The following is a 27,601-nucleotide window of genomic DNA, read 5'->3' as shown; positions in this document are numbered from 1 at the left end:
TTCTACTGTCAGGACATAATGACAGGTTTCACAAATATGTAAAAAATATATTTTTACAAAAGTTACCTACTGCAGTTTTAAAACCATGACCTTCAGTTTACAAGTCTGACTCTATAACCGTTAGGCCACGACTGCCCCAAAGCATGTCTGATACAGAGACAGACAGGGCGCATGTGCGCAAGAGAAGGGGAACTATCTGCATGTGGAAAAACACACATATCATTATTTCACGTTTTGCGGGAGTCGAGCGGTGTCTCTGATTGGTCTGTTTACCCTCCAGCCCAAAAACCGAATTCTTGCCACCGTCATGGTTTTCCAAAAATACGAGTCTCCACGGCAACCAGAAACCACAGACAATATGGAGCAAGCACTGAATGACCCTCTGTGTTCTGGTGGAGGGAGTAGCTCTGAAATTTCTGACTACGACTAAGCTTCATCAATGTTTAAAACTGGGAAAGTGGTCTTGGTGTACCTCCATTCCAGTGTTGCGCTGGATGCGGGGCGGTTCGTCATTCGCAGGGAGGATGGTGATGCCGATGGTCAGGGACGCACTCCTGCGGGTGATGTGATAAGCGGACGCCATGAGGGTGAAACTATCCTCTGTGGTCTCGCTGCTGTCGTGGACGTAGTACACCTGTCCCTGTTGTACCTGAGGAAACACAACATACACAAGAGATATCAGGAATCCAGTTACACACACACCTAATCCTTTTTCTGACCATTAGGGCATTTCTGGTTTTACAGCGGCTTTATTTTGGTGTTTTTTAAGTGACGAGACAATAAAAACATCTTTTTAAAATTCTGTAGAAGTTGTTCCCCTCCAAAAAGATGAAATAAATAAACAAAAACTACCATGGTAACCATAGTTCCTGTTTTCAGGATTGTTTCATGTTTCTAATCAGAATCTTTGTTTATTTTACTCTATTTTTAGACACTTTTTATTTATAGCATAACAGTCACGTTGTGTTGCAGTCATTTTTACTTGAGGTTTTCTTTTTCCTGAAAAATATAAATTCTAACAACTTACAAATGATTATTTTTTATTATATATAATTTTTTACTTTACTTATAATTAATATGACTTATACATTTCTTGTTATGCTATATTATTACCAAATATTGGATTCAGTCTTTTTATCAGCTTGTTTTCTTTCAATTAGCACAGCTTTTGTGTTTCTTTTTGGAACTGATTGATCATAGGCCTCACTGATCTAAACTTATGCCATAAATATTGCCACAATTATCCACAACTAACTCTTTTTTTTTTCGCTGAAGAACTGAGGCCTGATCAATCATTTCCCAAAAAATAAATACAAGACCTGTCCTAATTAATAGAAAACAAGTTGACAAAAAGATAGAGTCCGATGTTTGTTGATAATACAGCATAGATATTTACAAGCAATTTTCAATTTTCAATTTTCATTTTTGATCAAGAACACCAAATTAGGTAAAAGATTTTCAGCACAGCACAAATGACAGTGAAGAAATAACAAAAAATGATGGAGGAAACTTATCCTAAAAATGCATTCGAATCGCATTAACCATGATGAAATATCTCAAGTTGGACTCAAACGTATGACTGAGCATGTGCTCTCACCACTAAGCCACATCTCCAACCTTATTAGCATAATGCAAAACTCTAGGAAGCCCCACAGCTGCGAGCGTGTCATGTGAAACTGAAGTGTCTTAGTTTGTCCGGTGCAGGAGGTCAGACATCTGCCGTCTGTCATGTGTTGTACAGATTTAACAGGCTCCAGATGATCAGATCATTGCACATAGTACGAACTACAAATCTTAACAATGAAACATCAAAATCTAACTGTATGTTTTCATCAGTATGAGCTCCAGCGCCAAGTGTCAGAGCTAAGTGCTAACTGCTAGAAGAGAAAAGCTGTGCTTCAACCTCTTTCTGACATTAAGTCTGCATATTCTCATGTTTGTCGGGAAATCAATAACATATGGCAGATGTTTACGGAAGATGCCATTTGGAATAGAGGTGAAATGTTTTAATGTAAGAATCTTAGTTTATTTTTTGACTATATATATATATATATATATATATATATATATATATGTTTTTTTTCCCAGTGCATTAAAAAAATACACAAAAAATTTATTTTGAAACAACAAACATCATGATCCACCTGTCTGATCACCGCAGCCCATTGTTTCAAAGTGCTAATATTTAGGGCTGTAGTACTCGAGTCCGGTCTTGGACTCGAGTCCGGACTCGAGACATTTTTCTGTCGTCTCGGACTTGTCTCGGACTCGTTGAATTTGCACTCGGACTTGTCTCGGACTTGGCCATTGGACTCGCCAAGTCTTCTAGTTGGTCTCGACCGAGTCCAGCAAAAAAATAAAATAAAAAATGTCTCCTTCAAAACAAAACCACATTTGCATGATGTCGCGACTGAAAACGTGTGGAAAACACTAGGCGCGCCGCTCTCCTTATTTCCAAAGCACTCTGTAATCTGCGCTCGCGCTCCAGTGGCGTCTGCTGTTGCTGGGCAACCATGACCCGCTCTCCATGATGACGCAGAAGTTTCAGCAAAGAATAAATGGATTTCCAGCACTAAACATCCCTTGCAGTAGCTCTGCTAATAGATTCATTTAAAAAATGGCTATCCTTGAACAACTATGATCATCTGTTTCTCCATCTTAGCTTTCAGTATTGTTCCGGGAAAGGATGTGCATGACCAGTGGTGCATTTACTGCGACCTGAAAAGTTTAGATGTTTCTAATTTAATTTTCTACCTGTTAGATTGTGTTTTACCTACACCTAGATAGCCTTTTTTTTATCAATAAACGCGTATTAACGTATAGCCTTATGCAACAATTAGTACATATGTACATTTTAAAAACTTTATATATGACATTACATATTTACATTTTCATGTAACAGCCTTATTTGTATCTGTAACAATCACAATTTTTTTCCTATCTGCATTCGGATACAACATCGTACAGTTACTTGATAAGACTGTTATGACTTTTTATATATTTTTTCGTAGTTATCACTGAACAAGTATGTCGTGTTAAACTGAAATAATTATTAATTTCATGACATGTCATGACAAACGTTTAGTGATCATTTGAACACGACTGAATCCATTCAATGCACACATTCTCATTACGCAGAACACTTTGAGCGAGTCTTAATGTTAATGAACTTCACTAAACAGATGTGTGTGTTCCGCGCAAACCAGCAAAAGGTAAATATGCAAACATGTAGGACAAGTAGACAATGTATCCGTATCGAAGCTGATTATTAGCCTACTCTTGAGAGAGAACTGATTTGGTTTTTGAGAGACTGAGACGCGCAGCGCGGCTGTTTGATTGGCGAGCGCGCTGTGCTTATTCCATTCATTCGTATCATGGAAGCCTAAGCTTTCAATATTTGCCTTTTAAATATATACAAATAATATAACGTGTAGCTATGATGTATTATTATAGGTAAAATTACTCTTGCAACGCTCTGATTTCTGAGAGATAAACAGAGAGGTGACAACAATGCGGTGTTTGATTTGCGCTCTTTTCACTCATAAAGTTTACATTCATTCACTTCTGGCGCTGATGCCCTGGCTCACCTGTTATCTAGCAAACACCAGACTCTGTCAGCTTTAGCCGAGTATTCAGGCAGAATTATTCCTTGAGCGTTATTCGTTTTTTAAGCCATTATCCGTGCCATTCCGAATAAGGTATTCGGCTTCAGGCACAACCCTAATTATTACATTACATATTTTATTTTTACATGCAACATAAATAAGGTCATATAGTAACAGCTCCACGCAATATTGTAATTCTAAAATTCACGTGGTACTTGCAATCACTTTGTATTCATTATGGTTAATGCATGCTGGAGTAGTCGATTGTTTCCGACAGTGCTCGACTAGTCTATGCAAGCACTAGTATAGTATGACAAAAATTTCGCTGTATTTATGTGCGCATGTCCAGTAGAGCCAAACGTATCCCTTCTAGCCTTGCTGCGCGCATTTGTCATATCCCGAGCTTTGCGTGTGTCTGTGCACTGTGCCAAGGCATCTGTCATATACATTTTTGACCACAGATATAATGTCAACAAAAAATAAAGTACATAAAAATTATTTGACCTTACAGTTCCAAACTTTGTTCTTTTATCCAAGTTTAGCTCCCAGGGTCGGACTGGGGGTAAAACCAGTACTCATTAGCAAGGCCCCAAAGGAAGAGAGGGCCCTTGAAAAGTATGAATCTGAAATATATATTTTTTACCTGGATATTTTCATGGGTGGGGACCATGGGGGCCCATCAGGACTGCCTATGCATAGGGCCCAGGATCTTGTTTAACGCCCCTGTTAGCTTTAACCCTAATTATACACACTTGAGCCTAATCAAGCTCTTACTAGACACACTAATCTTCCAGGTGTTTTAAGGCCAGTTGGAGCTAAACTTTTCAGGACATTGGCCATCCAGGATGTAGTTTGGAGACCCCTGTCCTACAGAGTTGTTACTTTGCACATGCTTTTTGATCATTACAAATAATAATGTAAAATTATTTTCTTAGAATAGGAGATATGCTTTCTCTCGCATCACAAACATTATCAGTAGTTAAGTATGTGGTCTTGAAGAGGACCCTTTTTTCTTTCATTTGGACTCGGTCTTGGACTTGGACTCGAAACTTTTGGACTTGGACTTGACTTGGACTCGAACCTCTTTGGACTCGGTCTTGACTCGGTCTCGACTAGTCCTGGACTTGGACTTGACTTGGACTCGACAAAGCCGGACTTGACTACAGCTCTACTAATATTAATAAAATAAGAATAAGAATAATGTTAATGTATATCATATTAAAAGGATAGTCCACATAAAAATGAAAATTCTGTCATTATTTACTCTCATGTCATTCCAAACCTATATGATTTCTATTTTAATTAATTTTTTCCCTGTGGAACTTGAAAAAGAAGATGTTTTAACCAAATGTTTTCGGTTCCCATTGACTTGAAAAAAAACAAAAAAAAAACTTTTGGTTACCAACATTCAACTTCAAAATATCTCAGTTACACAAAATAAAGAAAATCACAGGTTTGGAACATGCGGGTGAATAAATGATTTTCATAAAATATTTGGGTGAACAGTTCATTAATTTACTACAGTAACATCATTGGCACTTGTGGTCCAATGTAAAATCAAAGTCCTGAAGCATAAAGCCATAGCTCTGAAAGAAGCTGTTTAACATTATTCTGTTGTTTAGTCCATATTTGTTTTGAAATTGAAAACTGTTGGTGACTATCAACATAAGATATCAATTTTTGCAGCAGAGGAGAAATGTATTCAAGATTGTTTCATCCTGACACGCTAATATCTGTTCTGTCTCTTTGGTTTTGAAGCCCTGTACTGTTCTAGATGTTTTCATCTCAGTGTGCTGTGAATGTCTGCTGCTATTCTGCACCGTAAGCTATCATTACAATCTGTTCCCTGGTGTGGCAGCGGTGACCGGCAGTATACACACCGACCGCTGACTCCACAACACAGAATAAAGGAACTCCACATTCAGCTCAGTAATGAGCATGACGCAAACGTCTTTATTTAGGAATAATTCTGCTTTGGTTCCTTTCCTGCGCAGTAGTTTCTCTCCATATGGAACATGTTAGCTGTGTTTCAGAAGCATTGCATAACTGAAGAAAGGAAACGTAGAGCACAGGACAGCGAGAGCAAGACATTGTGTATCAAGATGTAGTGTGGAGCAGCTGCTCACAATGAAGTTATTCTGACAGCTGGAGTAAAACCACCAAAAGACATTGATTCTGAACTTCAAATTCAATCTGTCCCCCATCTGTGATCTCCCTCTCTCTCTCTCTCTCTCTCTCTCTAATCCTGCCGTTCTCTGTCTGATCTAAGAGCTGTGTTCATTGCATAAGATATCTGTCAGTCTAACACCACTAATGTCCTGCTGTGCCTCAATCTCTGAAAGGAATATTCAGTATTATTTTCAACAGTCAACAGAAATTGAGCCTGAAGTTAAAAAACAACCTGGGAAGTTCATCTGTTCTGGCTGAATCACTCCTGAGTTAACCTGATCTCTGTTTTCAAAGTCGCATAGCCTGGCGGCGCGGTGTAAATACTTTATTTGTGGGATATATGGCCTAGTTTATTCTGGCCCGCGGCAGCAGGGAAGCGCAAGTCAGAATTTCCATCAAGTTGGAACGGCAGTCATAAGAGCAATGTCTAGCGCTCTCAAACAACAGCACACTTATTCCACCGCTGGTCTTTCTCTGCTCATTCTTTCCACTAGAAGACCTCTGGGTCACTCCGCTAGATATCATAATGCAAAGTCGTTTTAGGGAGCCCACTGGAAGCAAAGAGAGCTTAGATAAGTCTTAAAAGACAGTGGGTGAAAGAGAAACTGTTTCTTTGAGCCACTAAAACTGAGCGAGCATCAGACAGGCGTGATCAAGGTCCACCTCAATAGCTGTTATTCTGTGAACGGCTTGTAATTAAGATGCAGAAAATGCTATTTTATGCCTGACTGTTCTACAGTGATATGGCAAAATGCTATGCGGGGATCCTGGTAGTCTCAGAGAAACCATTACACAAGGTTGTTCGCCTTTGTAATTGAAGCCAACGACAGCTCCTCTGGTTCCAGCGCAGCTCTTTTATCGTGAGAAGAATGAACGCTCATTGCAGTCACAAAGTACAAGCAAACAAAACAAACACGGCTGTAGTTGCAGCATCATTAGTTGTTCCCACTGTTCTTCTCTCTTCAAATGAGAACAGTTTACCCCCCCCCCCCCCCCAAAAAAAAAAAGGGAGGATGACTTTCTTCATCCTCGCAAACTCTCAGCCCATTTCCATGCTGCTCGAGCAAACAGCGAAAGCATATTGTGGCTAGAGGCTGTCAAGCTCCAAAAAGGACAGATGAACACCATAAAAGTTGTCTTTACGACTCAGAAGCAACATTTTGAGTTTTCTGAATTCACGTGATAGCTTTACATGAGGATCAGACCACAATTTCAGTCATTTAATGATGCTCTCACCTACAGATCTTGAATCTCATTTCCACATGCACATTTTCTACCTAACTTCATCGATATTATGAGACATTTGGGCTGCTGTTTTAGAGATTTTATGTCCTTTTTGGACATTCAGACCCCCGGTCACGATATGCAATCATTCTATGGTTAAAATGAGTGAGAAGATTATGCAAATATTTCATTTTGTGTTTCATGGAAGAAAGTTAGTTAGATAAATAGTCATTATTATAGCGTTTTAATATTGTATGTCAGTGTTGTGATTCCTCACCAAAGCTAAAACTATTAAAAACATTTTCAGTAATTGAATAAAGCTGAAATAAAATCTACAATGTAAGTATTAGATGGAAAAACAGCTAATTTGCATGGACACACCTCTGATGCCCATATAAGAGCTGGCAAACACATGTTAGCACAGGCCACTCCTCTTTCCATGCCTAAAATCAATGGCCACACCTCTTATGTGCATATATGGGTTGGCTATCATGTTTCCAAGGTAAAATTAGAAATGTTGTGTTTGCTTAAACTGAAATGAATGTTTACGCAAAATCACTAGAACTGAAATTTAAATTAAGGCTATATATATACAGTATATAGTGATAAAAGTGATAAAATAGCTAAAACTTAAATTAAAATGAAAACTGAACATATAAAAATAAAAGCAAATTCAAAATACTAATGTAATAAATACTGTAATTGTATATATTAAAATGTGTATTTTTCGACACTCACATCCTCCCAGGTGAAGGTATCAAGTCCATCGTCTTTATCCAGATACTTAATATCTCCATGCTGAGGTGCTTCCTCCATAAAAAAGTCGATGTTCATGGAACGATAGAAATGGTGTGTGATATTCAGAACCTCTTGGGTCAGTGCCACAGATCCACCTTCCCTCACTGTGAGGTTGACCACCTGGATGGGTATGATGCGTGGAACAATGACCACCTGCACCTCTAGATCTTCTACGGCAGTGAAGCCATTGCTGACATCGACGATGAAGTGGTCCTGGCCCTGAAGGGAAGTGGAGACATAAAAGATTCTACCCAGGTTTATGTCCTCTTGTGTGAAAGACTGAATGTAGTCCAGCACGGGTGATGCCACACTGTCCGAGTCGTTGTTAAGTTTGACTACATGACCCAACCGTGGAAAGTCTTTGACAGAGAACACCATCTCTTTGGGCAGGATGTCTCTTTGCATCACCTAAGAGGATGACAAGAAGACCTTCAAATGAGTGCAGTGTGAAACTTTCAAATGCTGCATATCCCTACAGATGCAGCTATCTTTTAATAATAATTACATTCAGAACATACTGAATTTTTCTTTCACATTGTACTGTACACCCTTTCTCTAATGCGTTTAAGAAAAGTTCACCTAAAAATAAAAAGCCTCATTTACTCAAAGTCATGTCATTCCGAATGTTTATATGCATTCATTTAAATATAATTTTCGATGTCAATAATGTTTGAACGTATGTAAATAAATAAAAAATGACATTCAAGATATTTAAGAAGAAAATAATTTATATGGGTACTATATGATAATGAGTAAAGGAATGATATTGTTGGTTGAACTATCCCTTCAAATGAAATCTTAGAGTAATATTTACAGTTTAAAAAACATAAACATGTTTTGATCTATTAATAATACTGAATAATACATTATAGAAACCCTGAGTTATACAAAATCCCCTATTCAAATCTCAGAAATGCTTAAAGGGAAAAAGTAATACAAAATGTAAATCAGTGTCAGGTTTCACAAATGTCCAAATTAATCTGAGCAGTTCCTCTACTGCAATAATTGGGTAATAATTGAAAGTGTTCTGGAACCTCCCACAGAAATTAAGGACTGTTAGAAGACTTTGTAAACTGATATTAATATTTCTGCTATATGCAAGATGTTTAAGGCAATGGCTTTATGCCTTTGGATAAGAACTTATGACTTGACATGAAATAACACTTTCATGCAGACCTATTTCCTGAACACAATTTGAAGCAATCCATTTGTAAGACTTTTTTTTTGGCTAAATTGTTGCACTTAATTTGGTAACAGTGTTCCATTTTGTGTTACAAATTAATACAATTATATTGAGTGAAAAAAATCTGTATTCAGAAGTGTTCTTGCCTTACCCCAAGTCACTACAGTATGCCTACAATAATGATTTAGATATTGAGCAACAACTTGTAATTTTATGTTTGAACCACAAGATCTACAAGGTTTTTTTTATTAAAATTTTAAGCTTGAATATTTAATTTTTTAGAAATGTATTTGAAAACAAAGTAATTCATATTTTTTTAAAAATAATTGGGGAGAGAGTTTTACCTCCAGGTGGCTTGCATCAATAACAGAATGCTCTCCTTCATAGGCAAGGATCACCACGTTCGACACAACTAGTGGCTGTGACCGGTAACCTTTCTTGAATATCTTAATCCTGAAAGTGCCCTCCGTAGACCAACCCTTAGCTTGCACTGTGAAGGCAAAGGAATCTTTCGAGCTAAGGCTCTGGTCATTGTGTTCGTAGGAGACCACACCCTTAGTCAGGTCCTCTTGTGTAAATTTGGAAGATTCAATTCCACTCACTATAATCCTACCATCACTGGGAGGAGAAGTAACATCATAAATGATCTCGGCTCCACTTCTAATGTCCATGTTAGTCTCTACACTTAGTAGACTGGCGTTCAGCGTCTTGGTGCTACCATGGTCCATGACCACCATCGTATTGTTGGCTATTCGTAGAAAAGGGTCACCTGCTTGCACCTGAAGTACAGTTGTTGTCTTATGTAAACCATCAGATACTTGAAGTTGGAATCGCTCACGGTCTGCCCCATGGTGAACAAACAGAACCTTCCTGTCCCTCAGGTCAGCCTGGGTGAAGCGGAAGAGCAGTTGTGTTGGGTCTACTGCAGAAACAATGTTTCCCGAAAGTATTCCCACTCTCACATAAACCAGCTGGGTGTCATTAAAGTCAGAGTCATCGTCTTTGAATAGAATGTCTTCAGTGGTCAATAAACGCTGGCCATTTCTGACAACATTAAAAGGTTTGTGGATGACCCTTTGAGGTACATAGTCATTCCTGGATTGTATTGCAATGTTAAACACTCCCCTCAGTACCTCATGACCTTCATCTTGCCAACCATTGCCACCTCTTGAATCAAATGCCAGAAAGGTAAACTGGTCATGACTTGTTTCTGATCCATCATGCTTGTAGACCAACCTGTTCAAGGAGAGATCCTCATTGCTAAAGACTTGAATTGCACCATCAAACCTTTGCATACCTGGTGGAGAATCTCTGATAAGACGACCATGATTGGGATCTTGTACTATCCTGTACACAAAGTCTGTTGAGGTGGAGGTTTGAACCCAGAGATATTCTTTATTTATGATGTTTTCATTTCCTTTCAACACAACAAGTCTCTCATTGATTAGGGCTGGAGCATCAGAATCAGCCTTGATTTTGATTGGAAAGGTGTATACTCTGGAGTACTGATCCTCTGCGAATACTTTGAACTGGAACTGATCCTCAACATCAACTGCTCTGTGGACACGAGGACTGTAACTAATGAAACCATTCAAAATGTCTTGTTGGGTGAAGGTATCACCATCAGATAACTCTTTATCAAGCATCATCAAGATTCCCTGGACTGGGCTTTTCATAATCATGTACTGGACTGATCTTGAATCAATGTTGCTTTCCCTCACAAAATCTTGAAGTTGTTCAGATTTAATGACCTTTGGCTGCCCACCTTCAACTTCCAGAGGAATGCTATTACCCATTCCTATAAGGGCAGGCATGATATTAATGATAAATAAGTTGTCTGGGAGGATGACCTGTCCAAGCTGTGCACTGAAGTGAATAAACTCTGTTTCTGTGTCCTTGAGATTGGCTGTGAGGTTGGGAACATATTTCAGTCTTTTTTGCTCCAGGTCAGACTGATGAAATAGTGTGACTCTTTTTGGTACCCCATTGTCTGAGATCAACTGCAGTTCTCCAAACTGAAGTGGCTGAGTGACATTATATACAATGTCTCCAGTTTTTGGAGTTGCAGAAATGGCCAGATTTTGTATTCCAATTGGGGTGCTGTCATCCTGGGTGACCAGAAGGCCAGTATTTGTGACTAGAGTCATCTGTGGTTGGGTGATAAGCAACTTAAATGTGCTTGACTGGCTAACTAAATCTCCATCTGAGACCTGTAGAGTAAGTTCTGTCACTTCTCCTCCCTTGTGCACATAGTGGATATTTCCTTCTTTCAGTTGTCTACAAGTGAACTCTCTGAGACCAAATCCTGGCTGTTGAGCATTCTCCAGATATCCAGCAGCAGTAGGGTCTGATGTAACTGTGACCTTGAGTTCATCACAACGATTGTCTGAGTCTGAGATTTTGATAAGGTTTGGGCTCAGACGTGTGCGACCATTAGCTGTGATTGAGATATCCCCTGCACTTAGCTGAGGGATGTCATTGACTGGGATGATTTCCACCGGTAGCACATATTGGTGTGCAACACTCAAGCACTCTGGGAGATTCGTTCCATGTGCAGCCACCTCCAGATGGATTTGATCCCCATAATTTTCATTGCCATCATGAAGATATTTGATTTTCTTGTTGACAACATCCAGAAGGGTAAATTTCTGTACCCTTGTTTTTCGTAAGTTCATATCAACCACTCCATACCAGGGATTGTTTAGCAGTGTAAAGATGATCTCAGATTCACGAACACCTACTTCTTTTAGGTTAAATGTTGGGTTTAGGTTTACAATGTCGATGAAGGCCTCTCCTCCCTCTGGAACCAGCAGAGGAGTGATGTCCAGGAGCTTGGAAATATTGTGGAAAATCTCTGGCAAGTCCTCTGTAGGAAAACAGTGTCTTTCATCAGTACTGGCATTAATGAATGTGATTCTTACTGGAGGTGTAGTTGTTAACTCCAAATCCTCATCATAAGTGGAGTAATCATATTCTCCCTCACATTTCACATAAATGTCTTTAGTTATCAGAGCATCCTGCAGGCTTCTGTGCTTCTGATTCACCTTGATTTCACCTAAACATCCAATAAAGGACTCAGTTGTGACCTCCTCCTCCACACGAGTCAAATAATCTTGAAACACATCCTTCATCTTCATTTGAATGCCTCCTAGGTATAGGTTCCCCACTAGATCCAGCTTTTCTGTCTCATTAAGAGGGAGTGAAACTATTTGACTGTCCACATTTATCTGGAACTCATAGGGATCAATCTGAACTTTAACTCTGTGCCATTGATCATCATCCACTTTCACTTCCACATTGTCTAGCATATACATTCCACTTCCCAGATCTATTACACCTTTTAGGAAGCCTCCTGCCATACCGATTGCAATGAAGTCTGCCTGATGTCCTGGGTGGAAGAGCAACAGAGCATCCTCAATGGTCGTCTTCATCAGCATCTCCAGGCTACGGGAGCCTGTGCTAGGTCTGGTCCAGGTAGGGAAAGAGATGAATGATTCTGGACTGATAAAGCTTGTGGTGTCTCCGTCTCCTGCCTCAAACTCACTGCTGCAGCTCTCCTTGGTGTCATAGCAGACTGCAGCTTCTGAAGCCAGAATATCATAGTCATTAGACTCAAACATAACATTGCTCATGCAGCCACGCAGGGAGGGAACAGCTGTGCTCAGGTACTCCACTTCCAGGTCCCTCACGCCTCCAAGGAACACGCCCTGGTCGATATTCAGGTCCTCATCTGCATCCTCCACTGGAATGAAGGTTGTGTACAGGTTGTCCACAGCCATTGTAAGTTTGGAGTCTTTCAGAATGAGAGACACATGATGGTCCAGAAGGTTACTGAGCTGGAGACCCATCCTGGAGGAGAGAACCTTTTCTCCAGATCCCATGTCAATCCTAGCCTGTAACGATACATGCACAAACAAATTAAACACCAAAATTGATTGACATTTTTGACATTTTCTGGAAAAAATAAAAAATAATAATAACAATAAAAAAATATGGTGTTTGCCTGTGTTGCTGCCATGATGTAAGGGTGTTTTGAGTGGTTAGCAGGACATTGTTGTGCAATTTCTAAGCTGTTCTGAGTGTTTTTTAGAACATTGCTAATCAGTTGTTATGATGCTCTGGTTAGTTTCTAGTGATTTAATTTGAGATAACATTCATGATTGTAGCACAAATCTGCCAAAGCAATTATATGCTAAAGGTTAATAATGGTTAATATTAGGGGTTTGTTCAGGGCTTTAGGGTTTCCTTGCTTCAAAAGCACACTAATTAATCGTATCTCATTATCTTAATAAAATGTTATTTTGCTTTATCAGGTGCATTTCTCTTTAGATATTTTTACTAGAAAACAAAATAAAGGTACTGTTTAAGAATATGTTTTTCCACAGTCATTATTCATGTATTCAGCTTTGAATTTCTGATACAGACTTGGCTGGATCAGTTGGCTTTTTCAAACACTGTGCAGCCACTTAAACTGAAAATATCACAGATCTCATTTCAGATCTGCAGCCTCCAAAGATGAAAAAAGTAAATCTGAATGAATTGAATATGTCGGTGGAAATGCGTTTTTAATGACAAATCCTACCACTGATTAAATAGTCCTGGTACCGTTTTATATTGCAGCATAATGCAGGCAGTTTGAGAGTCTGTGTTTATCTATGCGGAGCGGGAGCCATTTTCTAGGGAGGCTGCAGATGAAGAAGAAATAGACTCAGAGCAAACCAGTAACTCATTCAAGCCATGGAAGCTTTTTCCATGTTTTGAGCTGAAAAACTTCAACGATTCAGTCACAGTGGAGCTGGAAGCGAATATGAGTCATCTCTCTCACCAAAAACCAAGAGGCTGCTTCTTAAAAACTCACCAGAGATTTTCTCAGTGTGTGGCTCATTCTGGGGCCCTGAAGCCTTGAAGGGCCATGAGAAAATATTGAAGATTCTATTTATTTGTTTGTAATTTACATTACAAAGTAGATATTTTGAACTGTACCCTGTGCTTTCTGAATTTGCCAGATCTGATCTCTGTCCTGTTGTATAAGTAGTAATTTACAAAGCAATTTTATCTAAAGCAGTTTAACACTCCACTATTTTTGAAAATAGGCTTATTTTAAAACTCCCCTAGAGTTTAAAAGTTGAGTTTTACTGTTTTCGAATCCATTCAGCCTATCTCCGGGTCTGGCGGTAGCACATTTAGCTGTAGCTTAGCCTAGATCATTGAATCTAATTAGACCATTAGCATCTCTTCTTAAAAATTACCAAAGAGTTTATATGTATTTTAAAACTTGACTCTTCTGTAGTTACATTGTGTACTTAGACGGAAAATGAAAATTTGCTATTTTCTAGGCTGATATGGCTAGGAACTATACTCTGATTCCGGCGTAATAATCAAGGAACCATGGGTTACAGCAGACACAATGATATTATGCAGCACCTAAAAATAGTATTTTTTCAGGCGCTGCGTAATATCACCTGCTGTAAGGCAGCTAAATTCCTCGATTATTACACTGGAATGTGAGAATAGTTCCTTGCCATATTAGTCTAGAAAATGGCAACTTTTCATTATCCGTCAGTCCCAGTACACAACAAAAGAGTCAAGTTTTAAGTAGTAAAAATATTTGCAAAAAAACGTGGAGTGCTCCTTTAACACTTTAACACTTAAAGAGTGTTCACACTGAATTATAGCAAAAAAGCAACTAGAAGTAGAGGTTGATTTAAGGTGACATGAGTAGCTGCTGGTGATACGAAAGTTTATGAATCGACCCCTAAACGATCTGAATCCAGAATGAACTGTATTTCACCTGTAGTCTGCCATTGTAGAGCTCCAGCGAGAGGTAATCTCTGTGTCCCGCCGCCAGTAGGAGCAGACCACTACGTCTGCTTGTTTTAAATTGGAGCGACACTTGAAAACTTGACAGATCCCGAATGGCATCTACTCGACAGTAGCTGTCCCCGAAATAGGAAGCTGCAAACACAAAGGGAGAAAAATATTTTTATTATAAATATTTGAATGATGACGTTCACCATTAACGTGTGAATGTGGAAGTGAGAAGACATACAGCAGATGGAAGTTTGAATTTTTAACTTTTCCAGCTGTCTTGTCAGCTGTTGTGTAGAAAAGACACTGTTCTGGCTTCAGCCCCATGAGAATGTTTATATAACTGCTTTTCTGCAGGATTTCCAGAGCTTAATGTAGTAATGTTCGGCTGTATGCTAATGTCGCCACCTGCCTTGGACTGCAAATTTGATTTTTTCCTCTATTGCATTTCGCTGCTTTAGTAAATCATTCACACATCACTCCTGGGCCTTGTGTCAAGGAGATCCCCATTCCATTAAAGAGTTTTCCAGGGGCCAAATCAACAGTGTCTATGCCACGGTAACATTATATGGCCAGACTCATTGGGGAATCCCTTCATGAAATTTTGGGATCCAGAAATGGAACATTCTCACAGAAACTATGGTCAAATGTCTTGGTAGAGGGTCAGGAGTCAATTTATGACTCGTGCAATTCTCTTATCTAAGATTATAAACAGGATACTGTTGTAACAACAAAAACGTCAAATATTAGGTAAATAATGACCAAATTTACAACAGTAAATTAAGGTTAAAATATCACAATGGTATATTAATAATATTAATGGTATATTAAAGGAACAGTTCACCCCAAAAAATAGATTTCTCTTTGTTGAATGAATCATTTGATCTGGTTTACTGAAAATTCTGAAAGATTCATGGAAGTGAGTGATTCAGTACTTTATTTAAGTTTATTTTTATCTAAGGTGAGTTCCTTGAACTCACTAAATTATCCGGACAAAGATTACCAGTGACTTCGATTTGTTCCTCACACAAATCTATCGTATGATTTCAGGACACTTTGAATACAGTCACCTGGTCTACTTTTATGGTTCTTTTCCATCTTTTTTGAAGCTTGAAAGTTTTAATTGTAATTGCATGGAAACATATCAGCACATTCTTCAAAATTTCTTGCTCCACATAAAAAAGCCTGGGATTGGAATGACATGAGTGTGAGTAAATAATGACAGATTTTTGAGTAAATGACTTTTTATCCTGTTAAATATACATAATAGAGTAGCATCTGAAATCATTCAGCAAAATGTACTGTCATTAGCCAACCGCTAAGCACTAGCTCCTAAGAAAGTGGCATCCAGCCCAGTCTCTATTTGTTCCTCTGTATTCATGCATTAGGGGAATATAATGTTTCGAGTGATATATAGCACTTAATACGCACCATAACAAAAACTGGATGCACAAAAAAACTATGTGAGTAAACTATTTTCATATGCCAAAATATCTATTTTATGTACAAAGACCATCTTTAGAGTAATGGAAACACTCATTTGCACTCTAAGCAATGCATCAAAAGCGCAAGAGATCTTCACAGTTCAGCAAAGGGTTCTCACAGATACCCCCTATATACATTCAGTCCATGCTCTCCAAAAACAAACACATAAATCTTGCAGAAAGGGCCTAAAAACAACAGGAGGCAGAGCTAAACGCTGAAGCTCATATGATCTCTCAAAATATAATCTAGAATGCTGAAAAGGTTATAACATTTAGATCTGAGCCTGCAAAAGACTGTCCGAGACCTTTGTATAGCATACCAAGCAGATAGAACCCAGCAAATCGAGATTCATTTTAATGAAGCTACATTTATCTGAAGCCTGTAACTCCGATTTGGTTTATATCAGTGCTCAACAACCTTCTGCAAGGACCAGAGAGAGAATATATGGAATTAGCTGGGAATTTTCCCCAGCTCTTTGTGATCATCAGGTCTGTTTTGGTTGGAAAATTCACAGTGCACACAGGAGGCACAACGGGCAACTGGATCCCAAGGACTCTGAGGTTCAAGCCGCTGTCGGTGCGCTGTCTGAGCATTCTCAGACTAAAAAAGACACAAGGGCCACAGTGAGCACAGCCAGCACATATGAATCTGGAACCCATTAAAACTCTTGGAGGGGATTCTAAATGGAACACATGTGTTGGAGACCCCCAACCATTCCAGAATTCAACATGCACCATACATTAAACCAAGACTCAGCTCAACTTTGTTTTTATAGGCGAGTAGCATCTCATTGCATGGTAAAAACACAGATGGCAGGCTTTTGTTTGAAAATGAGCATCATTATTCTGTTGGTTAGTTCATAATGAAACTTCATTAGTTTAAAGCAAACATCACATCTGTCTTTATACACCAGTTATTAGAGGGGAACACTGTTTAAAAAAAAAAACCAGAGTGGAAAAGTATGGACAGAAAGATGGAATCTACAGCATGTGTGCCAAAGTAGAATTTAAAAATAAAATTGCCACTGGTAGAAACATAAATCTATTTAAAGTCAGCATGAAAGCAGAATTGACCCAGTTTATTTAATCATCACACATTCCTTGGATATTTGTCTTTGTAATCATCAAAATCAAGACTTGATATAGCTTTAAAACACCTTTTTTGATCATGTGACAGTTGCCTCTTTTCAATTCCTCGACCTCCAAACCAACTCCATCTCTGCTACATAATGCACATTTTGACTATCAAGTCAATCCTTGTATTTTTTACAATATTCAATATCCCATTTCACTCTGAAATATGTCAGAATATTGAAGTAAAATGTGTTGATGTATTTCAAATTGACCTATAAGTACATAATTTATTGGTGATGGTAAAGTACAGATTTCTGAGTATGTAGTGAGTCAGAATGCTACTGGACATAAAATTGTTAATTACACACTGTTTGTTAGACATTGCATGTACAGTAAATGTTAAAATATATTTAAGAGTGTCATGGGAATTTTTTATGCAATATAAAAATCAAACTCTATTTTTATAGAGTGCAGCAGTCAGGTTCATGAAGTAAAAATCACATTCATTTTCTTCATAAAGGAATTGATTTTGAACTATAAATTCAGACTTCAGATTCAGACAGCAGGATTCCTGATGAAAAACTACATTACCCATGACTTTGCAGAGAAATCTCTACCAATCAGTGAAATGCAACAAGCAAACCAAATGTGTCCACTCCCATAAATCACGTGATGTAATAGTTAGTCTCCCAATGCTCTAAAACTACTATGCATAAATGCAGATATTACAACAAATGTAAAAATATAAATATATGACCTTGGACCACAAAACCTGTGTCAAGTGTCAACAATATTTGGCCGAGATACAACTATTTAAAAATCTGGAATCTGAGGGTGCAAAATAAAATCGAAATACTGAGAAAATCACCTTTAAAGTCTTCCAAATGAAGTTCTTAGCAATGCATATTACTAATCAAAAATTAAGTTTTGATCTATTTATGGTAGGAAATTTACAAAATATCTTCATGGAACTTGATCTTTACTCAATATCCTAATGATTTTTGGCATTAAAGAAAAATGTATAATTTTCACCCATACAATGTTTTTTTTTGGCTATTACTAAAAATATATCCCAGGGATTTAAGACCGATTTTGTGGTCCTGGGTCATATATATATATATATATATATATATATATATATATATTTATACAGTAGTTTTTGTTTCTGGGGACAAAGAAATGGGGAAAAATACTTCGGGAACCAAGGGTGCTGAAAAGTGTGGTGAAAAAGCAAGTGCAAATGCATTCACACAAAAATCCACTGGAAATCGTATTATTTTCTACATACTATGATTTGATGGACTCGACCTAATCTCACATACAATTTAGGACAGACAGTAAGTTGATTTGTTTGCAGTCCGTTTCTTTGATGTGACTTTCTAAGTCACCCTAGCTTAATCATATGATGCTGCTATTGCACTTGCATCCTTCGCCCTGGGAAACTCTGTGCTTGTGCGTGTGTATGTCCCTGGACGTCTGCCAGGGCAGATGGCGCTGTCGTGAGGACCGCTCCAGTCTGTATTTTTAGTGCTCAAAGGGAACTGAGTGGGTCTCTGTCTCCTCATCCTGTGAATGAATCAGACGCACCCTAGTTCCTCAAAACCCTGTCAGATATCCGGAACATCCATACGGAAGCAGAAACAACTGAAAGCGACGGAAGCAACCTGCTGTTTAATCTGCCAAACAAGAGATGGGGAGGAGGAACCAGACTAAAAGAATCCATAATGAAGCATGTTTTGATCACAGCTATATTCTGTCTAGACCAAACCTCTCTAAAGGTGACCTTAACTCGCTTGCTCAATTGGCTCACGGATGATTTGTTGTCCATGGCTGCAGTCATGGGGAATAAACGATCTCTGTGCCAGTAAAACAGACTTGGACTCGATCCAGTCTTTGCACCATACACCTGCTCTTATAACATGACTGTCTGAACTTTCACCTGAGCTTTCGTCATCCAAAATTATATTCACTCTACTACAATAAAAAAGAAACTGAACCGTGGTACCAACAGTTCTGTTTGCACTCTGCATGCACTATGCAAACAAAAACAAGTAATTGATCTAAAATATACATTTTTAAGAGCAGATCTCAAAACGTGGCAAACATCTCTTCCCCATATTCTCTCCATGGTAACAGTGAGTGACCATTATGTTTCCTAAAACAAACCACTGAGCTGCCGGTAAGATTAAACATAGTAAATAGCGGTTCTGCTGATGATTTGTTCCTATGGTTATGTAGTGATTTTGTGTGTGAGAAAGAGGGATGGTTGTAATTACATCAATCTTAAAGCTCTATATAGACTCGGAGCTATTCGTGGGCATCGCTGTTGCTATGGTAGATCAAAAACAGCCTCTGCCTTGATCAAAGTCTGTCAAGAATATATTATTTTACAAGTAATAAGGATGATGACACATCAGTAAACACGTAGGCCTATTTTTCCTCTCAAAGAGCTATATATGAAAAATAAAGTTGGAAATGGAAAAAACAAGGCTGTATGACTTTCTCTGAGCAACACATCCTTCAAAATACAGCTAAAAATATTTGTGAAAGCACAAATCAACATTTATACTGTACATTTCCTTCCCCTGACATGCCATATCTGAATGCACACAAGTTTTTCTGCAAATAACAACTTAAACACTGGTCATCACATGAATTTATTGCATGATTTCATGACATTCATAGCACACAAGTAGTCGCCCATTGAGCTATTATTATAACAATTATTCACAGACATTGTATGGAAAACAAGTCAGGACTCTGATTGCAGAATAATTCCTTTAAGATCAACAAAAGAGCTACAATGACCCCAACTGGCTGAAATCACACTCACATTTAATGAGGCAGAGGAAAAGGCTTTAGCCCCCGAAACATAATTGATAAATGTTCATTTACTTCATCAAGATTAAAACAAATCATTGCCTAAAGACACTGTATATTAACCAGCACACAAGATAGCAGCTTGACGTGAAAATCTAAAATGTGTTAAACCCTGCTACAGACATGGTGGCTAGCACATCCCACGGGTTTTCTGCTGCTGTATGCCATTACTGTAAAAAAAGAGGACAAATAGCTCGGATGTGTTTAACAAAGACTACACACAATAGTGACAAGGATGCAGTGAAATGGCATGCAAACATTTTAACTCTGGCCACTGGGATATTGAACAAACCAGCACACAATGGATGTGGATTCAGGAACATAATTGCACCTTGATTAGTGAGAATAAACTTATCACTCATTGTGGCCCTCTCAAACCACTGAAACGCATGCAGACACTGGAATACTGAAGCAGTGGACACAGGCAACCTTGGAAGTAGAAGGAAAAACATTTGTGGAAGAAATATAGAAGGGAACAATAAACACACTGCCCTTGTTAGTCATCAAGGGCCAGGGCACTAGTCTGCTGGGACTGGTTTGATGCCCTTGAAATATGGGTTGAAGAAATGCTCTGAGTAAAGCTTCAGTCCAAAGCTTCACCGCTAATGCAAGAACATACTAGCATTACTTTAGTGTTTTTGCCATATATTTAGTGTATGATATTATGTCTATATACTAAGTTAGCACCAGCAAGCTTGTTAGCTATACATTTAGCATCAACTACAATATTTACTTATTTTCAGTACGGTTATGAATAAACATTCATGTCTGTCTAACGTTACTCGTCTAGTAAATCCAAACAATATACATAGCCTATGTATAACGTTACTGTTGATAAACAATATAAAAACAGACGTCATGGTAGCATTTTAATAAAACTGTTAATATTACGGTAGCGGGGAATTTGGACATGCATGACTTATTTTATTTAATCTGTGTTAGTTTAAGGTTATTTTATTTTATTTTTTAACCTAAAACACAGAGACGCTGATTGATGTGTCTGCATCGTTTGCACTGGAGCATTTCAGTGGGCTTAAACAGATAACTCTTTACAGCGGATTTAGTTCCCAAACAACTGACAATTTTGACCTAAATATGATTTTCAGTTACAATAATTAATCCTAAATTTCGACATTAATAACTTACTTTTAGCAACATCAGACGCACGCGCGCTCACAATATCTGACGGTTCTTCTGGAGACTCGCACTAAACGGTTCATTTGAATCAGTGAGTGGTCGACTCCAGAACAGCTGCAATCGGATCATTCTAATTCGTAAACGAATCGTTTTGTACGATTTGCGATCCGATTAAAGTTTATTTTGAAAAGACTCAGTTCGTTCAAGATGAATCAGACACCGCTTCTGCGTGTCGGAGCACGTGATATATTATAGGGAGTAACGATATGTTTTATGAAATGTAGTGAAGTTAAAAGTACGATCTTATGCTTTGGAATGTAGTGAAGTAAAAGTAAAAGTTACTCAAAATAAAACTACTCCAGTAAAGTACAGATACTTGAAAAATGTATACTTAAAGTAACGAAGTAAAGCTACTCCATTACTGTCCACCACTGTGTTTGGATTAACTAGACGAGTAACGTTAGACAGACATGAATGTTTATTCATAACCGTACTGAAAATAAGTAAATATTGTAACTGATGCTAAATGTCTAACAAGCTTGCTGGTGCTTACCTGAGGTAATTTTTATAAATAATATATATATTACATCTAGTTACAAAAGAAAGGATGTGATGTTCAGAACATGGTTACTACAGTAATTATCAAAGAGGGGAGATGCACCCCGTTTGGCCAGGGGTGTTTTTACACCACAGAAGGTTTGAGAAGGAAAAAATCATTATGAAAATATATATTTTCCTTCAAATGTTCTTCCTAACTTTAGGCCTTATTATCATGTCATATATAACTGTGATGTTCTGTAAAACCACAAATTTTAAAACACTTTAAAACAAGTCCATATCAGCAACAAAAATATATCTTGACTCTATATAGTGGTTATTTTGGAAAAAATCCCAGGTATTTTGAGCAGTAGGATTATATAAAAAAAGTGCTAATATAAAATTAAATTAGCCTATATAAAATTGCAAACATCTATCTTTCAGTACTTTTTTACTTAAGTACATAACAAATTGAGTACTTTTGTATTTTCACCTGAGTAAAATTGAAAAAGGAGTACTTTTACTTTTACTGGAGTAATATTTTATATTACGTATCTGTACTTTTACTCAAGTTTATTTATTTAATTTTAACTTTTTATTCATCAAAGAATCCTGAAAAAAGTATCACAGATTCCAAAATAATATTTGGTAGCACAACTATTAATAGTTCTAATAATAAATCATCATATTTTCATGATTTCTAAAGATCATGTGACACTGAAGACTGGAGGAATGATGCTGAAAATACAGCAAATAGATTATATTTTAAAGGATATTAAAATAGAAACCATTATTTTATATATTTTATTTTGATAATTTAGAATTATTACTGAAATACAACCTTTTTTTTGTTTCAAACAGTTCATTGAACAATAATAAATGAAGTACCTGAAGCTGACAATGAAGTAAATGTATAATAATTAGCAAAGATGATTAATTTAGCGCTGTAAACGCGCGTGTGAGGGGAGAAGCACCGCGGAGCGTCAGACGCGCTTGAGGACCAAACACAGCAGAACGGTAGGAAACTTCACTCCTCTTATTATTTCTCTTTTACTATAGTGATTTATTATTAGATATGTGATCTGAGTCTTTCATAGATTTGTTATTAGAGTATAGAGTTATTAGAGTATAGAGTTATTAGAGAAATTGAGTTATTTTTTACATTCTTTGGTCGAAGCTTTCAGATCGGCACTTCGGAGCCTGTTCGCGACTCCGTTGATTCAGATCGGCACTTCGGAGCCTGTTCGCGACTCGGTTGATTCAGATCGGCACTTCGGAGCCTGTTCGCGACTCGGTTGATTCAGATCGGGACTTCGGAACCTGTTCGCGGCTCGGTTGATTCAGATCGGCACTTCGGAGCCTGTTCGCGACTCGGTTGATTCAGATCGGCACTTCGGAGCCTGTTCGCGACTCGGTTGATTCAGATCGGCACTTCGGAGCCTGTTCGCGACTCGGTTGATTCAGATCGAGACTTCGGAGCCTGTTCGCGACTCGGTTGATTCAGATCGGGACTTCGGAGCCTGTTCGCGACTCGGTTGATTCAGATCGGCACTTCGGAGCCTGTTCGCGACTCGGTTGATTCAGATCGGCACTTCGGAGCCTGTTCGCGACTCGGTTGATTCAGATCGGCACTTCGGAGCCTGTTCGCGACTTGGTTGATTCGGATCGAGACTTCGGAGCCTGTTGGCGACTCGGTTGATTCAGATCGGCACTTCGGAGCCTGTTCGCGACTCGGTTGATTCAGATCGGCACTTCGGAGCCTGTTCGCGACTCGGTTGATTCAGATCGGGACTTCTGAGCATGTTTAAGATTTTTTTAAATTCAGATCTGGACATCCAAGCAGGAAGTGTTTGTCAAACAGTTAATTGGTGATAAATGAATATTTGGATGAATATTTGGACTTGAGGCTTTTTTTTTACATGTCGATTCAGCATGTACATGGACCCACACACAAAGGTGGACACACTCTAGACTTAATCATCAGTAGAGCTCTAAACTTTTCATCCATTGTTATTAAGGACGTTATTCATAACCGCTCTGAAAATAAGTAAATATTGTTAGCTGATGCTAACTGTCTAGCTAACAAGCTTGCTGGTGCTAACTTGAGGTAATTTTTATAAATAATGTCCAAATATTTTTATTCAACCACCTATATATATAGATTACATCTGGGGAGAAAAGAAAGGATGTGATGTTCAGAACATGGTTACTACAGTAATTATCAAAGAGGGGAAGAGATGCACCCCGTTTGGCCAGGGGTGTTTTTACACCCCAGACAAGGTTTGAGAAGGAAAAAATCATTATGAAAATATATTATATTATAAAATATATTATATTTTCCTTAAAATCTTCAGGCCTTATTATCATGTCATATATAACTATGATGTTCTGTAAAACAACAAACTTTAAAATACTTTGTTCTTACTGGTGAAAATCAGATGGTCATCTCTGTTTTCTCTCAGGTACATCACAGTGTAAGCTTCACAGTGAACATTACTCTCGTCAGCGTAGTCCATATCAACTACAAAAATATATCTTGACTCCATATAGTGGTTATTTTGGAAAAAATCCCAGGTATTTTGAGCAGTAGGATTATAAAAATAAAAAAATGTGCTAATATAAAATTAAATTAGCCTATATAAAATTACAAACATCTATCTTTCAGTACTTTTTTACTTAAGTACATAAAAAATTGAGTACTTTTGTACATTCACATGAGTAAAATTGAAAAAGGAGTACTTTTACTTTTACTGGAGTAATATTTTATTATACGTATCTGTAATTTTACTCAAGTACTTGATTTGTGTACTTCGTCCACCACTGATTACATCAAACTTATATCCAAAAAATCTAAAAAAAAAAATCATGATTCGGCCCTTTTAATCTTGTTGTTCAGTGGCTAGATTTTCTTACAGAGGATTTGAGAGTTTAAACGTGCTGTTAGGAGGACATTCAGCTGAACTGAAGAGAGCTGGTGTTTTTTTCAGGGGTAACGGCAGACAAAATCTGCTCATGTGTTTTACAGAACGCCGAGCACATTTACCTGAACTCAAATGTGCTGTTTATCCAGAGAGGTTAGGCTATTTTCCCCTTCCCTCACATTTCATTCACATATCTCTCCCTTCTTCTCTCAAACACATGCTCAGAGGGAATTACTGGACCTTTTCCACAGCACACCGCCTTCAATTACATTGATCAAACCATCTCAACCTTTAAATACAAACAGCTTGCACACATTCTCACACACACTCAAAATATTACTTATTAAAAGTAATATAAAATATTAGAATTTAAAGTAAATGTTTTCTATTTGAATATATATTATATCTTAACATATGCTAACATACTAAGAGCAGGCATTTGTGTGTTAGAAACGGGATATGTTTGGCCTTAAAGGTCAGAGGTCTGGAATCTGTTGCCTGAACAGGAAGTGGGGGTTGGTAAAAGGTAAGATGAACATTTGGAGAGAAAAACTTCTCAACTCTATTCCAGTTTTTCTTTTCTCTCTCCACTCAGAGACTAAAACGACCCAGAAAATGTGTCTTAATGTGCACACGTCATATTCGACTGTTTTTGCTCTCCACAGGAGCTGAGGCCGTGTTTGGTTTGCAGTAGCTCATGTCCAGAGAATGAGGGAACATACTGAATTGTTTTCCCTAGCGTACACGTCGCACTTTCAGACGCTCCCAGCAGAATACTTAGAAGCTGATGCTAGATTCACCGCAGCAGTGTGAGAAACTGCCCTGCTGGCATGATGTCACTCACCTGCATGCTAAAGCGAGATAATGTGAGGGGAAAAGGGTGAAAACCTAGAATTAAGATGCTAATCCCTGCCCCTTATGAACGTCCAGATTAGGAACTCATTTATTCTAAGTTTCTGATCTTATTGGAGTTGCTCACTTAGATCTATTTACCTATATAACATATACTGACAGGTTTTAGAATGGATTTTCATGTGTATTCCAAAACTGTATTACACATACATAATCATACATATTTGTATGGGCTAGATATAAATGTAAATATATGAATGTTCAGATTTTATTAGGTTCCATATATGAGCTATCAAATCAATTAATTGTGATTAATCACATGTATGTATGATTTATATTATATATAAATATAAATATATATTACATATTTATTAAATGTGATTAATTGCGATTAATCGATTTGACAGCCCTAGTTTTTACTTCACATGACAATGTATTTCATATACTGAAATGTAATATATAATGTCCATATATTACATTTGTGTATGGGGAGTTTTCTTAATGATCATTCTTACAGTTTTCTTCTGGTGGGCTATAAAACGTGGTATAAACAATGCTTTTGTTATTTCAGAAAGTTGATTATTATTATGATTCTATCTCTACGTGGCCATAGTCATTTCGGAGATGAAGTAGATTATTAATATTTGATGGAATATTATACAACCATTTTTTTCTTTCAGAGTGTCATGCACCGTTGATTTGCACACAATAAGACCAGAGACATTGATCAGGAAAGTAAATAGTGCTGATTTCGATTTCATGATGCCATTAAAGGAGCTGTGCTCAAATACAGATGCGTTACATAATGACTGTGTAAATATTGACTCTCATCGTGTCTCATCATGAGGGAGAACACGTCGAACAACGCAAGCCTTGTGCTGATAGCATGAGGTCAATTCCTGATTTCTATCAGCTCAGCGTTGCATGAAATGTTTCATTGAGCTACCAATCTTGCACATAAATTACCTCTTTAATGTCGATGTGGAGTAATTTGAACTCTTGACAGCTGAATCTTTATGCTTGTAAATGTGCATATGTATGTGTGCATGAATTCCTCTGGGCTCTGAGAATAAGTGCTGGTGTGTTTGATCAGCAAGGGCGATCAGACATCCAAAACACACACGCATGCACGCACGCACGCACACAGACACACATACACACACACACACACACACACACACACACACATGTTTGTTTTTGTGAAAAGTGGGGACATCCCATAGGCGTAATGGTTTTTATAATGTACAAACTGTATATTCTATCACCCTTCACCAACCCTACACCTAACCCTAACCCTCACAGGAAATTTTGTGCATTTTTACATTCTCAAAAAAACCTCATTCTGTATGATTTATAAGCGTTTTGAAAAATGGGGACATGGGACATTTTTTTTTTAAACCACCTTTTCCAAGAGTGCACATTCTCAAGTTAAAGGCAGTTTTAGTGATTTGGTGCTTGTGTGTGTGTGTGTGTCTCTTTGTGGGAAAACCACTGGGGTTTAATTATAATCAGAGACTGTTTCTAATCTGTAAGGGTTTACGTATCTGATTTTAGGCTGTAGAGATGAGATGGTTCTGCTAGTTCAGGGCTCGCTGAGTTTCAAACTCTCACTGATGGTGGGTTAATGGTTTAAACATGTGGCTCGGTTGGAGATCACCGCAGAGGAGGTGTATGTGTGTTGAGAGGCATTGTTTAAATAAGTTAGGTGCCCTTTAAACACCCTCATTTCTCTCTTTACCTGAAAAGCACACCCTTTCATACAACACAGTCAACATGTACTAGAGTCTGAGATCTGTTGTGTGAGTGAACAATCTAGAAGACAGATGCACGTACAGTCCTCATACGGCATTAAACAGATGCATGCATCTAGAACATGCTGTAAAAGTCAAAGCAGACAGGGGTGTGTTTTCATGAACAGGCGTTTCTGTG

General features: G+C 37.9%; 1 protein-coding gene across 1 annotated transcript in view; it reads right to left on the bottom strand.

Annotated features, from left to right (window-relative positions):
• LOC113079167 (chondroitin sulfate proteoglycan 4-like) overlaps positions 1–27,601 on the bottom strand; it is a 49,664-nt gene that overhangs the window by 8,897 nt on the left and 13,166 nt on the right. The window contains exons 2-5 of the mRNA XM_026251371.1: positions 14,771–14,934; positions 9,324–12,872; positions 7,737–8,204; positions 473–649 (exon numbers count right to left, since the gene is read on the bottom strand). Of these exons, the coding sequence (XP_026107156.1) occupies positions 473–649; positions 7,737–8,204; positions 9,324–12,872; positions 14,771–14,934 (4,358 nt within the window). The remainder of the gene's footprint in view (positions 1–472; positions 650–7,736; positions 8,205–9,323; positions 12,873–14,770; positions 14,935–27,601) is intronic.

This window comes from Carassius auratus, unplaced genomic scaffold (genome assembly GCF_003368295.1).
Source record: "Carassius auratus strain Wakin unplaced genomic scaffold, ASM336829v1 scaf_tig00027245, whole genome shotgun sequence".
Classification (NCBI taxonomy): domain Eukaryota; kingdom Metazoa; phylum Chordata; class Actinopteri; order Cypriniformes; family Cyprinidae; genus Carassius; species Carassius auratus.
This window is presented reverse-complemented; position numbering and strand designations above follow the sequence as displayed.